We start from the raw sequence: 14,204 nt of genomic DNA, 5'->3' as shown, positions 1-14,204 counted from the left end.
GCTTTTCAGATAATAACATTAGAGTTTAAATGGATTCTCTTCAAAAAATCACACAGCTCCAGACAGGATGTCTTGTGCCTATCAGAAGTGTGAAGAACATGCAAACCTTTGACCTGGTGGCATGCAGTTATTACTACAAATTCTCTCAGCTCTGAACAATGCACCCACAGGGACACCCTACAGACAGGACACAGAAGTTGTATTGAGAGTTTTTCTATATACATGACCCCTTGGTGAAACATCTAAATGTCCCGGATACCGCACTCATTGTGGAAGCCCAACAAGAAGAGACGTTTTGGAGAACAAAGTTCTTCACTTCTCTCTTACATGCCTGAAATGTGAGCTTTTCAGGTCTGGCAGATGTTTCAATGAGCACAGGAAAGTTCCGTGAAGGAGGTGATCTTGGAGATCTTCAGGATCATCTTTGCTTCTGTTGATAATCTTGCTAATCCCCCACTGACTATTCACTTTGTGTGCATGCTTCACCTTTCAACAATCGATGTTTATCTCTTGTTTCATCGAAATGCAGCCTTCATTCTCTGGTAGAAGGATATTGCTGCAGTCTGTGTTCACACAGGATTTTGCTTGAAACACAACCAAAACTCACTTAAATCGCAGGATGACTAAGTTAATGACACAAGACACATTGGCATGATTCTGTGATCAAACTCTGTTCCAAGCTCAGACAGAGCACTTCCTCTTGTGCCAAGTTTGTGCCTGCATCGGAAGGAGAGTTCTTTCAGATGGTTAACGAGATGACACAACAAAGCCCAGAGCTAGTAACTAACAGCTGTGCAAAGGTGAGGGAGAGCTGCTTAAATTCACGACTGTAACTTTGTGTGTGAGTACTTCAGCTTCAGGGCAGAGACTGACAGCAGAATGAACATTTCCACTAGAGTTGGTTTAATCCATCAAGTCAAAGGGCAAGTTTCTAGCACTTTAAAAACAGCTGCAGAAAGACCAGGTAGGCCATAGGGAACTGAAGTGTGTAAGGCACACGCTCTCCTTTGCCTCTAAAAAGCAGAAGTTTTGACACAGTCACTTCTAGAAATTACTCCTTCCTGTGTTTCAAATGCAGTAAACAGCTTGCAGCTTAGTCACTGTAGGTACTGAGGGCTCAGTCTGTCCTCAACTATTCAGTGCCAATTTGATGTCTCACCAGGCTTGCTGTGATGGAATGTGGGATGGAAAGCTGTCATGTGACACTGAAACCATAGCCTTTATGTTTCTCAGTGCATATTCCTTTGTCCTTATTCCTCTCTATGTAGAAAAAGCCTATTAATATTCTGCTTCTACACACTGTCAGTTCAAATGTGTTGCTTTTAGTGCAACATGAATGCCTGCTGCTGCTGCTGTTCTTAGTCAACATCATCGGTAAAATAAAAATTCTTGGGCTACCACCTAAGTGCTAATGAAAAATGATGCATCAGACTGCTAGTGTCACTGCAGGTGTTCAATAAGGTGTCATTGTCATCCTACTGGAAGCAGTATTTACACTATAATGCTCTTCAGGAAAAAAAAAAAAAATAGAATATCAGCTGTTAGAATGCTAAAGACTGCACAAAGGTGAGAACTATCACAAAGTTTTCTACTGACCTGCATTCTGACATAGAATTATAATGTGTGGGAAAGTTAATTACATGAGTGTTTGAGTTCAAAGTTGCCAGTAAATTTGGTGAGAAAATATATCTAACATATATGCCAGAAAAAAAGAAATCAAGAAGTAATAAACAAAAATTCAGTAAGGTTAACACTTGAAAGAGTACAGTAACAAAACAGCTTTTACAGTTTCGGTCATCACAAAATATTCTGAAATCAGTGTGTGCATTGCACACGTGAAAAACAACATTAAAAAGCCCAAGTAATGAAGGATTTGTTTCTGAGGAAAAAAGAAAATGAAAACATTTTCAGCTCCTTATCTGAGCATTCATTTAAGACCAGTTTGGACATTTAGCTCAGGCACTGTCAAACATCAACAACACTGCAATTATTCATAAAACCAGTAAATGTGCTGCACCTGCAAATTCGGCCAAATTGTTTGGCTCACGGAAATTAAAAAAAAAAAAAAAAAAAAAAAAAAAAAAAAAAAAAAAAAAAAAAAAGAGAGAGAGAGAAAAAGGTGGTGCATTAGTTTGAAGTGAGAAAATAGACTAGCAAATCTACACAATGGGTTTCAATAAGATATGACAAAAGTAGCACATTTAATCTGCTATGTTTTGGATCTAAAATAATAGAAAGGCTAAAAAAGTAGAGATTGAAAAAGAAATAAAAATTGCATGTTTGCCTAGATGAAAGTCAATCCACTACCTAACTGGAAATTCTAGTATCTTCCATCATGCTTTCTTAGCTGAAAATTAATTCTCAGAATTCATTAGCGTCACTACATTAAACATAGGTTGCAGCCATTTGCTGCAATCTCACAGCCAGGCTCCTAAGCACCATTTCCATTCTGCCACAATTACAAGCAAAGATGAAGCATTTATTAGCAGAGGATAAGAGCAGTCTCCCATCCACAGGCCCATCTGAGACAGCCTCTAAAAATTCACTGGCTGCTTGCACTCGGATGATAACATTGTTGGAATTGCTGGGTCTCACAATGTAAACAGCCATTTCACAAGTAGCGAATCAGATGGCTGGAAATGAGAGATTTTATCAGCATTCGTGAGCTAATATTTACTAATGAATAAATGGAAAGAAACAGATTTCATAAGAACTGCAGTGATGGTCTAAGTCTCCTGTGTGTTCAGAAATAGAAAAATAATTACTAACGTCACTCACTATTGCAGCCAAACCTAAGTAGAGCAGCGCCAGTTCTTTCAGAAATTCTCTTTCATTAGATCTATTATGATCTATTTGACCCCATGTACTTTCTTTAAAAAGAATGAAATCAAGCAGCTGCAGCTCTCATAGCTTAGTTATATTATGATTTATTGCCAGTATTTTGTTTGGGTTTTGGTTTTTTTTTTTCAATTATTACATTCTGGAAATGCTACATTTTCTGCTAATTTCTTAGCTGCTGGAAGTATATTGCATTTTGTCTCATAACCTAAATACCCAAGCAGACATCTAGCAACTATTTAAGATCTACATGTACAGAAGATACATAGGTTAATATTTGGAAGGAATTATGATTGTGTATCAGACTATTAGAGCTGGGGGATTCACACAACAGCCTCTAGGTGATAGTGATATAAAGTCTCTGTGCTGTTCAGCTGTTACCCGTTAGCTGAAGTCCTCATTGCCACTGCTCTGGTCCCTTATCTCCCTGCCACTCCCTGCCTCATCAAGGTGCTTTCCCCACCACCTGCTCCTCTCGCAGCTCTAGATCATTCTCCCCTGCCTTCCTCATATTTCACTCCTTGCACAAGTACCTGCTGTCTAGCAGGTACTTAGGATAAAAGAGCTTTCCAGGGTCTTGAACCAGACTCCAGGTCATCCTGAGGTGCTGAGGTCCTCTCGTCCCAGTCCCAAAAAGACTGTCCCCAAAGACAGAGGTGTTGTAGAATGGCTCAGCTGAGGTTCTAGAGCGGAAACTTCCCAGGGGAACAAGAGAAGAGTAAGGTCATATCCTCTTGAAAGGAGAGAGTATTCTCTCCTAAGCAGGGAGAATGAGGTCTCTAGGATCTGAGAGGATTTTTCTCTTCACATACTTATCTGATCACTTACATCACAAGGTTGCTTCATGATGCAAGATTAATGAAATCAAGCCCATGACCTCAAATGGGTTGACTCCCTCTGCTTAGAGAAATGGAAGGACAGGCACTGACAAGCAGGATCATCTAGGCCACATACATTAGGTTAGAAACTTCCCAGTCAAGGAAGGAAAAATAACAATCTCTGAGATTTTTTTAGCTGGTTAAAATGCTCAGTAACTAAGTGTTCCTTCCACCTCTACCACATGTAGCTGTGGCAGTCAATGGTCAGTTACATGCAGCCAAGAGGTGGAGAAGACATTTCATGAACTCCATCTGTAATAAGATGCAGGAATGTGCCTGCTTCTCTGACACTTCTCTGCTTTCCGCTTGCAGGCCTGCCCAACCCCCACTGCTGCAGGTCACTAATTTGCAAAAGTGAACTAAAAAACTGTGACAGCTTTGCCAACAGCATTTCTGTTTCCAGTCCTAATTCAGCAGGACTCATAGGATAGAAATAACCTTATCTTCAGGACTATATATAGCTGCCCTTAGCAAAAAGTAAATGCTGGGCACTAGGGATATATGTGTCGGTTAAATAGGTCTCCTATCTTGCACAGCATCCCATGATAAATAATAAGGTTTACTGCTCATTCTGCTACAATCAGATTATCAGGATGAAAGACTGAATTTATGACAAAGAACTCAATCATCATATGCATGGTATAAATTTTGATGGTCAGAACAAATTTATAACATTATTGATCTGCCTTTTGGTAGCAAATGGTGTAAATTACTAATCCTCCCTAAGAATGAGACAAATACTCAAACACTAAAATGTCACCATCACCTATTTTCTTAATAAATCTTCTTTCAGTTTAATGCTCCAACACCAAGCACCATATAGTATAATTTAGAGCACACATCTGAAACATAACTAAGAATCTATCGCACTGAAATTATAAAATTAGGTGTAGTAAATACTTTTACCTCTTCTAAATCTTCAAAATTTAGAACAGGTTTCCCAGCCTTACGTGGCCTGAGCAAGCATTGCAATTTATTTTTGGCTCATGGTCTAGAGAACAAACAACAGAAACTCTACGGAGTGGCACCTCTTGTAGCTCTTTAGCATGGGTCTGACAGCTGAAATCTGAAATTTTACCAGTGCCGATAGAAATACAATCAGAACAACTCTACGGAGCACCTCAAAACCACCAAATACATTTATTTATTGTACGAAGAAATTGATGAATAGCCTTTCACTAGGAATTGGTCTGCTCTGTTTCTTTGGTCTGCCCTTGAAAGCCCAGAAAAACAAAAACCCTTCAGAACCTTGCACAACTGAAGCTTTTTATTAGAAACAGTATGTTTTGCATGTGTACCAGATATTCTCCCTTAGGTACCTATCCCACTTTGACACTGCAGCGTGCATCTGATTTGAGGAAGGGCTTTTGCTACAACTCATTAGAAAGCTGAAGATAATTGTATTCATTATATATGTCCTTTCCTCTGTATAAATACATATGTTTCACGCAATGTTCAAAAGTGACGGAGATCTTTTGTCAGGCATTATAATTTGGTATTTCAATTTCATCTGTAGACAGATTATGAGAGTATACATCAATGACTGAAATGCAAAAACGTACAGATTTGGTGATAACCTTACACATGGCAATCTGTATCATTCTGACATTCGCAAACCTCTGCCTTGCCAGACACTGTGAAATTAGTAAGTTATATCAAATGCATATCATGTTCTCAATGAAAGAAACAGTAAAATGTTCTTTATGTAACATGAACAGAATGTCACTAAACAACTGTTTAGACTGTGAAAAAACTTGATCTGCATTCAGAGAAGTTAAATAAATGGCCCACTTAAAACCCAGATAATCTAGATGATCTATTCTGAATGTAAACTCATCAATATAAAATTTAGCTTGCTAAGCCATGTTTAAATTGAGTACAAAAAAGTGAGTTTATCAGGACAAAAAAATTATCTTTGTACTGTGTTTGCAATGTCATTGCTAGAAGTTACATTCTGATGATAAATGCGACCATAAGTCCTTAAGTTCACACTTTGACTTCATTAATTCCTGAATTTCTTAATTCTATAATTCCCTCCAGCTCAAGAATGACTAATTAATTCAAAGAACCATAATAGCTAATCATTGGTGAAATAAATTTAAAAGGAGAATATCTGACTCTGGAGATACCACTACTAATTTGTATTAAAATTACCATTTTGTGATATAAGGTAAATAAAAGTTATTGCATTCTTCTGCTTCAAGAACATATTAACTCTCCTATTTATCCCTCGAGATCAGTGAAGCTTTAAAGTGCCAAGAAAATTATTCGTCACTGCTGTAGTAGTTTACATGGTCTTATAGAAATGGTAAAAAATCCTATTGATATGTAGATAAAATAAAGGTAATTACTTATTTCTCACATTACATCTGGAGAGCCACATTTTTCATACACAATCACAGTAGTACAGATAAATACACATACATGGAACTTTATTGACCTTATGTCAATGAAGTATCTATGTGCTGCCTGTATCTTAGTAGATATCAAATACAAAATCAGGCTGTTGCCAGAGATGAGAGCTGAAATTGTGTCTTCTCTGTATTTCTTAAAAACAGAATATCTTATTCAGATTCACTACCTTCATTATAAAACTTCTTATGAGAAGAACACATTACAGTCTTCATCTCAAATCAAGGTCAACAGAGCTGGCAATAGAAACTTAGATTCACCAAGCTAAAAGGGATCTTGACACTCTTCGTTCAGATTTTGGAAACATTGCATCTGACTAAATGTTGCTGCAAAGTCTTCATCTCTTGAGGCAATAGTGCAACAATAATTAAAAATATAGACTTCATTCTGAAAAATATATGATCCCTATTTTAGAAGCTGAAAGATTTACCAATAACAAAACTTCCAGCTCAGGCATGTTGTAAATCACTGTAATACATTAGAGACCACTTCTAAAAAATGCCTCTCGAGACAATGGCATTTCAAGGGATGGCAAAATGGGGTGAAAAAAAGCTACAGTGACCAGGTTTGGCTATCTAGGCATAAACAAAAATATTGCATAAAACAAATTGAAATCAAAAGCTTAGCCAAAGCTACATGCTCAGTTTTGGTCAGTACACAGGTCTGGCCTGCAACTTGAATAGATAAGCTTGTTATGCAAATGATGTTAGCATCAAGAAGGAGGTAGATAATGAAATTATTCAAAAGCTAACCACTCATCATGAGGGTGACAGAAACATCAGGCAAGGTCCTAACATATGGCTAAAAGGCACTATGGAATTTATACAATCACTGCTTTTAATTTATCATAACCAGGCTGTCACAAGGCAGGCATCAACAAACGCATAACTAATGCATATAAATGAGCCAATTATCAGTAACGGCTAAAAGGTTTGCAGCTGTATGATCCAACGTTTCGTTAACTAAATTTTTCTGGAAAACCCACTAATGTAAATCTAAGCCTCCATAAAAACATCGTGTAACCCCTGTATCGTAACTTTACTAACACATGCCCAAGAACACAGCAATGTCAGAAAGAATTCAGTTCCAGTATTCTCTTAAAGGCAGCTGTAACACAGGGTATTTATTACAATTGTTGCATTTCTCCATGTTAAGAGAACCATGTATGAGCGTATTTCCTTACTTCATTGTGCACATCACTGTAAAAATGAAAAACAAGATTTGAGAACCTGCAAAGGTTGATGACAAGAAAGTAATTAGGCAAAAGTAAATAATTATCCATATGATTAAAGAGGTACAATTTAAATATATAAGAAACTCAAAGGACAAGATTAAAACCAAGTTTAGCCATAAAGGATTAACATCTGACTTGTTTTATGAGCAGTGCACGCTCAACTAAAGGACCAAACAAACGCTAAGAAATGTTTAGCTGAGTTTTTGTATTGCTCTCAAACCCCGCAAGGACTTCTAAAAGGGAAGTTACCAAGAAAGAAAAACTTATATAACAATGCTCAAGGTTAATGCACAATGTTCCTGAGACAGGGATGTAGTCTTATTTACCAGGTGCAGTAACTTTCTAAAGCACAAGTGGAATATAATACACTAGTGCTGCTCCCCCAGAATAAAGACTACAGCCTTTAAACACAACGCAACCAATGGTTTCTTGTAACAGGATGAAATTCATCCTCCACTTGGTGACCCTCGTACTTAAACACTGAATCTGCCATAGATCCCAATGCATCCTGCTGTGTTAACAAGGACGTGCATTAGGAGAACCAGAACTTGGATCAATATGCTCTAGAGGAATGCACTTCTGCTACTCACACTGAAGAGATTCTGAGTTACATTGCAGCAATAATAATAATGATGGTCCTTCCTCTGCAGGTCAAACATTACACTGTATCTCACCTTCCTGTCTGCTTAAAGACCGGCATAGTAAATAACAGTGTTTTTCACAGATTACTAATAAAATTTGCATTAGTGTTTTTGTTTTTAATTTCTTCTAAAATGGAAAGACATTAGTACACAACTAGTTGAAAAAAGTATCAGGTAGGGGTATTGTAGTCTACAAGTAATTGGATACAACAAGGAACAGAACAGATTCAAAATGCAGATGTGCATATTTACAGACCTATCTTGAAAAGTCAGTATTGACAAGTGGTGTTACAATAGTATTCCCTACATTGCACAATCTGGGCTGTAATTGGTTCCAATGAAATATTGAAGAATACTAAAAATCACTCATAAAAGTTGAAGTAAGATTTTTGAATACAATGCTAGCGACTACTAAACTGTGATTTCCTAGTGTCGCTGTGAAAAGAAAAAAGTAAAGCAAAAGCATATTTTAGTTTGGTGACAGCTGCATTCATCATACTCTCAGTACTACTGGTGCTCAATTAAATATATACAGTACCAATACATATATACAACCTAGTGAACCTTACTAAAGTGGAAAAAAGGCAATTATTTTCTTTCTTGTCTTTCAAATCCTTATTTTAAATTGACCAGCAATCATTTTCACTATCCTTTTTTCTCCTCAAAACAAAATTTCAATGGAAAACCATCAAGGTAATCAGGTATATTTTATAAACCTGTTCCAGGTCCATCAAAATCAAGAGACACTCAAATGAAGAAAATTACATAAGAAGATCCAACTGTGCTGTAAACCTTTCAAAAGGTGAGGCACAATTTAGAATCCAGGAAAAGAAAACTATAGTCAAAAACATGCAAAAGCAATAACCCCACAAGAAAATTCTGTTTTCAGATTGGCACACATAGGCCTTGCTGAATAAGCTGTTTTTAAAAGGAAGAAGAAAAAAACCCCAAACTTACTGTGAAATGAAATGGTTGAATCCTCTGCACCATTTTTCAGGATGTAGCAAAGTAGGTGGAGGGTTTCTGAAAAAGAAAGATTTGAGTTTTAAAATGTTAATGTTATCTCACAGATAGTCATCGAAGATGCTCCTGGATCCACCAGGGAGAAAATGATAATTGAGAAAGTAATAGTCAGATTGTCTGTGTGATGCCTTAAGATGCCTGTTGGTTTTATCTTGCTTTTGTTTATTCACTGACAGATCTTTTTTCATGTCCTCCTCCTTTTATGCCAATACCTTTGAAGATGGTAGTCAGTATAGTTCACAGTGTACTTCCCAACATTTCCCTTTCGATTCACCCTGACTGAAAATGCAATATTAACCTACCCATCAAACCACTTTAACCTTTTGCCCAAGATCACTTATTCTGATCAAAACTTTTAAATCATGGATAAGAACAACCTGTAGGATTTTCAGTCTGGGTTTGAATCTATATTCGGTTTGGATGACACTGTAAAGTCTAAAACTGTTAAAAATAGATACTATTTTCAAACTAACATCTAGAAGACAGTATTTTATATTAAATAGTAAGATGGTCTTCACAAAAATAATTTTTCAACTCTGACAAGTTTGTGGTAGTTGACATAAAATTCCATTCCTTCCTGATTTTTACTGTTAGAATATAATTACATAAACATACAAACCAAGACCTATAGGTCATATTAAGTGAATCAAATTTTAAGAGGCTCAAATTTAGGAGGACCAACTTACAGCAGGAATTGTTAATAAAAATAATCTATTCTATTCTATTCTATTCTATTCTATTCTATTCTATTCTATTCTATTCTATTCTATTCTACAGAGGCTTCCTCTGCAGTTTACAATCTGCTAAGTACTGAAGCCTAATTTAACTTCTTTAAGATTAAACTTACAGAAGTGTTTTATGAAACCTTAATGATTTATCTTTTGCTGCATTTGAGGGTCACGTATTACTGAACTGGCAGGGAAAAACAATCAAAGTAAGACTTACTCTACAACAGAAACACACAATAATATTCTGGATTGTATCACAAATCACATCATTTATACTGTGGCCACATTCCATAGAATAACACTGCTTGGAAACATCACAAAAAAAAAAAGAAAACCGCATAAGCAACATAAATTAGTGCTGATTTTCTCAACAGTCACACGTTTTTCATGCATATTCATTGAAAAATGAGTTCCATTGAACAATTACTCTAAAAAATGCAAGCAAATTGGTATGAAAAAAATTGCAATGTGGCTTTGTAATAGATGGACCATTTTGTTCATCTGCATCTTTTCGAAACAAATGCAGCCATCAAATTACACTGCAGGATGACAAGTTTGCTGAAATTACTATCTTATTACCTTTCCCTTTTGCTTCAGAAGACTAAGGCAATACACTTTTCTTCATGAAGTCAAGAAATCCAGAATGTTTGAGATGTGTACTACTTAGCAAATTTATTATTAAGGAAAAAAAAAAAAAAAAGACTGATTCTTTTCAATGACAATAACATTTCATGGTTGTCTCTCCTTTACCAGGCTCATATGTTCATGTACATCACAGAACCTGATTTTTTTTACAAGCATAAAAAAGAAGAAGACTACTTCTAGGAATACTTCTAGAAAAAAAGAATCCTGTATCAAAGAAAGGTAAACTTCAAAAATATCTTTGTCTATAATAAAAATGGATATCAGTCCAGACATCCCACATAAGTTACCACTGCAAACAGCCTTAAGAAACAGCCAGCTGGGGTTAGTGTATGTTTCAGTCTTTATATTGCAGGAATGGCACTCTATCTGACATTTTGGATGCTGATGAACAACCAGCTTCTATTACACTGTGAAGTACAGTGTATTTCCTTTTAGAATTATACTAGCACTGTCTACTGAATATTTACAGTGAATTTTGAATTTCATTGCAAAGTAATTTGCTTTTTCAAAAGTTCAATTACTGTTAATGAAATATGCAGTTTTGTCTTTTCTGTTTACAATGTTCCAAAAGTTTTTCCAGCTGGTAACAATGGTGTTGACAAAAAGCATATGGTTTGGAGGCTTTGTTAACAATCTCACAAGGAACTTTCTGAAAAAAAGGCAGAGAGATACTTTACATCAGTTGCAGATGTTATGATGGAAACAGATGGGATTTCATCATGGAAGACCAAATCAGACGCATCATTTAGGAAATACAGTCTGTCATTTGCAGGTTAATGATTAATGGAGAAAGTCATCATTTTAACCATACAGAACACATTTTACCTAACAAATTACTGAACTACTAAGCTCTCACTGATAGCTACTCTTTTTGGCTGACCCAAATCAACACAACCAAGGAAGGAGTAACTTTACAGATGTTATTTTGAACTTGATACTTTTGTATTTGTTGACAAAAGATACTATGCCATTCCGCTCTGTACTTGGACCACTATAAATTGATATTTCAGGTGCCTTGTCTGCAAAATTGAGCTGATAAACAAAAGCAGAACCTTAATTCATTAGCATCTGTAAATTACATAGGTTCCCCTTGGTGAAAAACATTACCTTAACTACAAAGTAAAAAAATCAGTTAATCTTTTTCTGGCATCATGTGAAAAAATTATTTCCAGAAAGAGGCATAAGAGCATCAGCTCCCTACCTTGATTTTGCCTAAGACACTAGAAACTGTTTCATGGTGACAGCAGAAAATACCACTGCTTCCATGGCACCTCTGGAGGCGAACTTCAGCAGTAAAGACTCTAACTTCTAGGGTAATAGGAAACGGCAGATTTGCAAAGGTAACTCTAAACTTTTTCCATAAGCACACCTGGTCTTTTGCAGTTTGAAATTAATAATCCATTAAGATACCTGTAATTCATATCCTGATTCATATCTCATTAAAGAGAAAAGGTAAAACAACTCATAAGCATCATCAGATGCTAAACTACAGAGAAACAATACTTGCCTGACCTCTTCAGCTCAAGGATCAAAGCAGGGCCATTTTGGATTCCAGACTCTGTTAATCCCATTATATGGAGCTCTGTGGCTTTGCACTTGCACCAGCCAACATCACTGCATTTTGCCAACACTGGCTATTTCTGCAGCACTCAAAACACATTCATACAAAAACTAAAAAGTTACCTCTCGTTAACTTGCTGACATAACTTACTCTACTTTTTTCACATAAAATTAGAACACTCTGCATGCAATCTTTCAATCATCTTTGCACATGTACAAGATGCTGAAGCAGAATATAGTCTTATTTGCTATTATATTTGGTGGAAATTGTGAGAACTAGATAGGGATATTATTGGGAAAAGCAGCTATAATTGGGTTTGTCTTTTGAGAATGTCTTCTTTTGATGCAAGATGAGTAATCAACCATTTATTTCCCAACTTTGTCTTTTTTCCTTTAGTTCTTTCTATAATTCATAATTAGTCACAGAACTACATGCTCTGTTTCCTTAGGCAAATTCATTGCCCTTGTGAGTAGTTTTTCTATCCTTGTCTTCAGTGCTCTCCACGGCCGCTCTAATGCTGTTTTTTCACTAGGAATTTTGCTTCGGCAAAGAATGCAGGGTTGAGACTGTACAAGAGACCCATACAGGGGAACAATGCTCCTTCTAAGGACAAGAAGACATTAGAAAGCTTATCAAGCAAGAGCTGCTGCTGAATTCTGACTGATACACACACAGCTGTATGCTGGAAATATTTTAATCTGTAGGGCTTTATGTGTTCCCATCATTCAAACTGCCTCCAAAGTCACAGCTGGTGAGGTAAAATTGGTCATTTTACCACAGTAAGGCCAATGATGCAGTCCAGTGAGCACAACTCATCCTTTACGTTAAACTGTGAACCTAATTACAGATCACGGATAATAGGTATTTGTTGGTAATGAGAAAACAAATATTTTAATTTATGACAAAACTTAAAAAACTGAAAACACATCTACTATTTTTTAAACTACTTCAGTAAACAGTCATACATTTTACCAACAGAAATCATGACGGTGCTTCCAATTACCAAAGTGCAACTGATCAACCTACCACATTGTTTCTAATGAGAAATTAGCAGATGAACAACCAACACCTGTCACCATGTACAGGCTCTGACAATCACCACTCCCCACAAGCATGTTGTGGACTATTCTTCTAGCGGACTGAAGAAACTATAGCTCTGTTGTTCCCTAGGTTTATACACAGCTAGTTTTAACTTGAAAATACACTTTTCAGGCATATTTCAAAGCACTAAGTGAAACAGCCAAAGAAAAAGGACAAATGCAATCACACATAATAATATTTCCTTACAAAAGGTTACAGAAAAAGAATTATTTTTATTAAAATACATGAATAATTTACAATAATTAATATCTCATTAATTCTCACGCAAGTTTAAAGTCCTGCTGCTCCAGAGCAGGACTCTCCACCTTGCGTAATCCTCCAAAAATTACCAGGTAATTCTGAAAAGGGTTCAGATTATTTCCTGATACACTTGGTTTGTGGCCCATTCAAATCAATAAGAGGTGTTCACTGATCTGAAAGAAAAATTCAGATCCTAAACACTCTCCTATTCATCTGTCTCCTACTAAAGTCTATTGAAGTTCAGCTGACTCCCATTAATATATTTCACCAAAGTCCACTTAGAAGGAAGCAGGGTATTGTTATCAGCTCTGTGAAGTTAGGATAGAAAATGTAGAAACTTGCAGAAATGGAGAATCAGTACAAAATCATCTGTCTATATAGAGGCAGGGCTTTGAAGTTGCTTTTTAGGTCAGTGGAAAGATATCACCAATCTGAATGCCATTACATGGAGCCCCACAGCTGGGAACTACAGCAGCAGTCGGCTCAAGAGACCAGGAGATCAGAAAGAATTTACAGGATTTACAACAAAACTGGAAGCTATATCAGAAGCATGGGACTGGAGCAAAATAGCTCCAGGCCTAATGCAATTGTCTGCCAATTTAATTGATCTAGGGGACTCCAAAGGCAATTGAACATCCTCAATATGCCAGGGATTCTGCAAGTCTTGATAGTATCAGGCACCAAACTCCCTTAAGTCTTCTTAACCAGATCTATAAGCATGGCATTCCCATGCCTATACAGATAACAAGGCATAAACTGTATTGTAAGACTGTACATACCAAATCACAGCATATGAGACAACTGGAAAAGACAGTAGCTACTTGCAGCATCTTTAGTTTCTTAGGACTCAGCACAATTATGTAAAACTTTCTAGGGCAAGAGAAGAGACTAATGTTAAATTGT

At 36.5% G+C, this 14,204-nt stretch overlaps 1 protein-coding gene across 3 annotated transcripts in view; it reads right to left on the bottom strand.

The window, feature by feature from the left end:
• The window catches only part of MYO3B (myosin IIIB), a 195,323-nt gene that overhangs the window by 116,854 nt on the left and 64,265 nt on the right, over positions 1 to 14,204 (bottom strand). For all 3 annotated transcript variants that reach the window (XR_005701618.1, XM_040069363.1, XM_040069364.1), the window contains exon 10: positions 8,961 to 9,026. Coding sequence is in view for 2 of the 3 variants with exons in the window: in XM_040069363.1 (XP_039925297.1) it covers positions 8,961 to 9,026 (66 nt within the window). In the remaining variant the exon portion in view is untranslated. The remainder of the gene's footprint in view (positions 1 to 8,960; positions 9,027 to 14,204) is intronic.

This window comes from Hirundo rustica, chromosome 7, assembly GCF_015227805.2.
Source record: "Hirundo rustica isolate bHirRus1 chromosome 7, bHirRus1.pri.v3, whole genome shotgun sequence".
In the NCBI taxonomy this organism is placed as follows: domain Eukaryota; kingdom Metazoa; phylum Chordata; class Aves; order Passeriformes; family Hirundinidae; genus Hirundo; species Hirundo rustica.
Note: the sequence above shows the minus strand (reverse complement) of the source record. Positions and strands in the feature narration are given on the sequence as shown.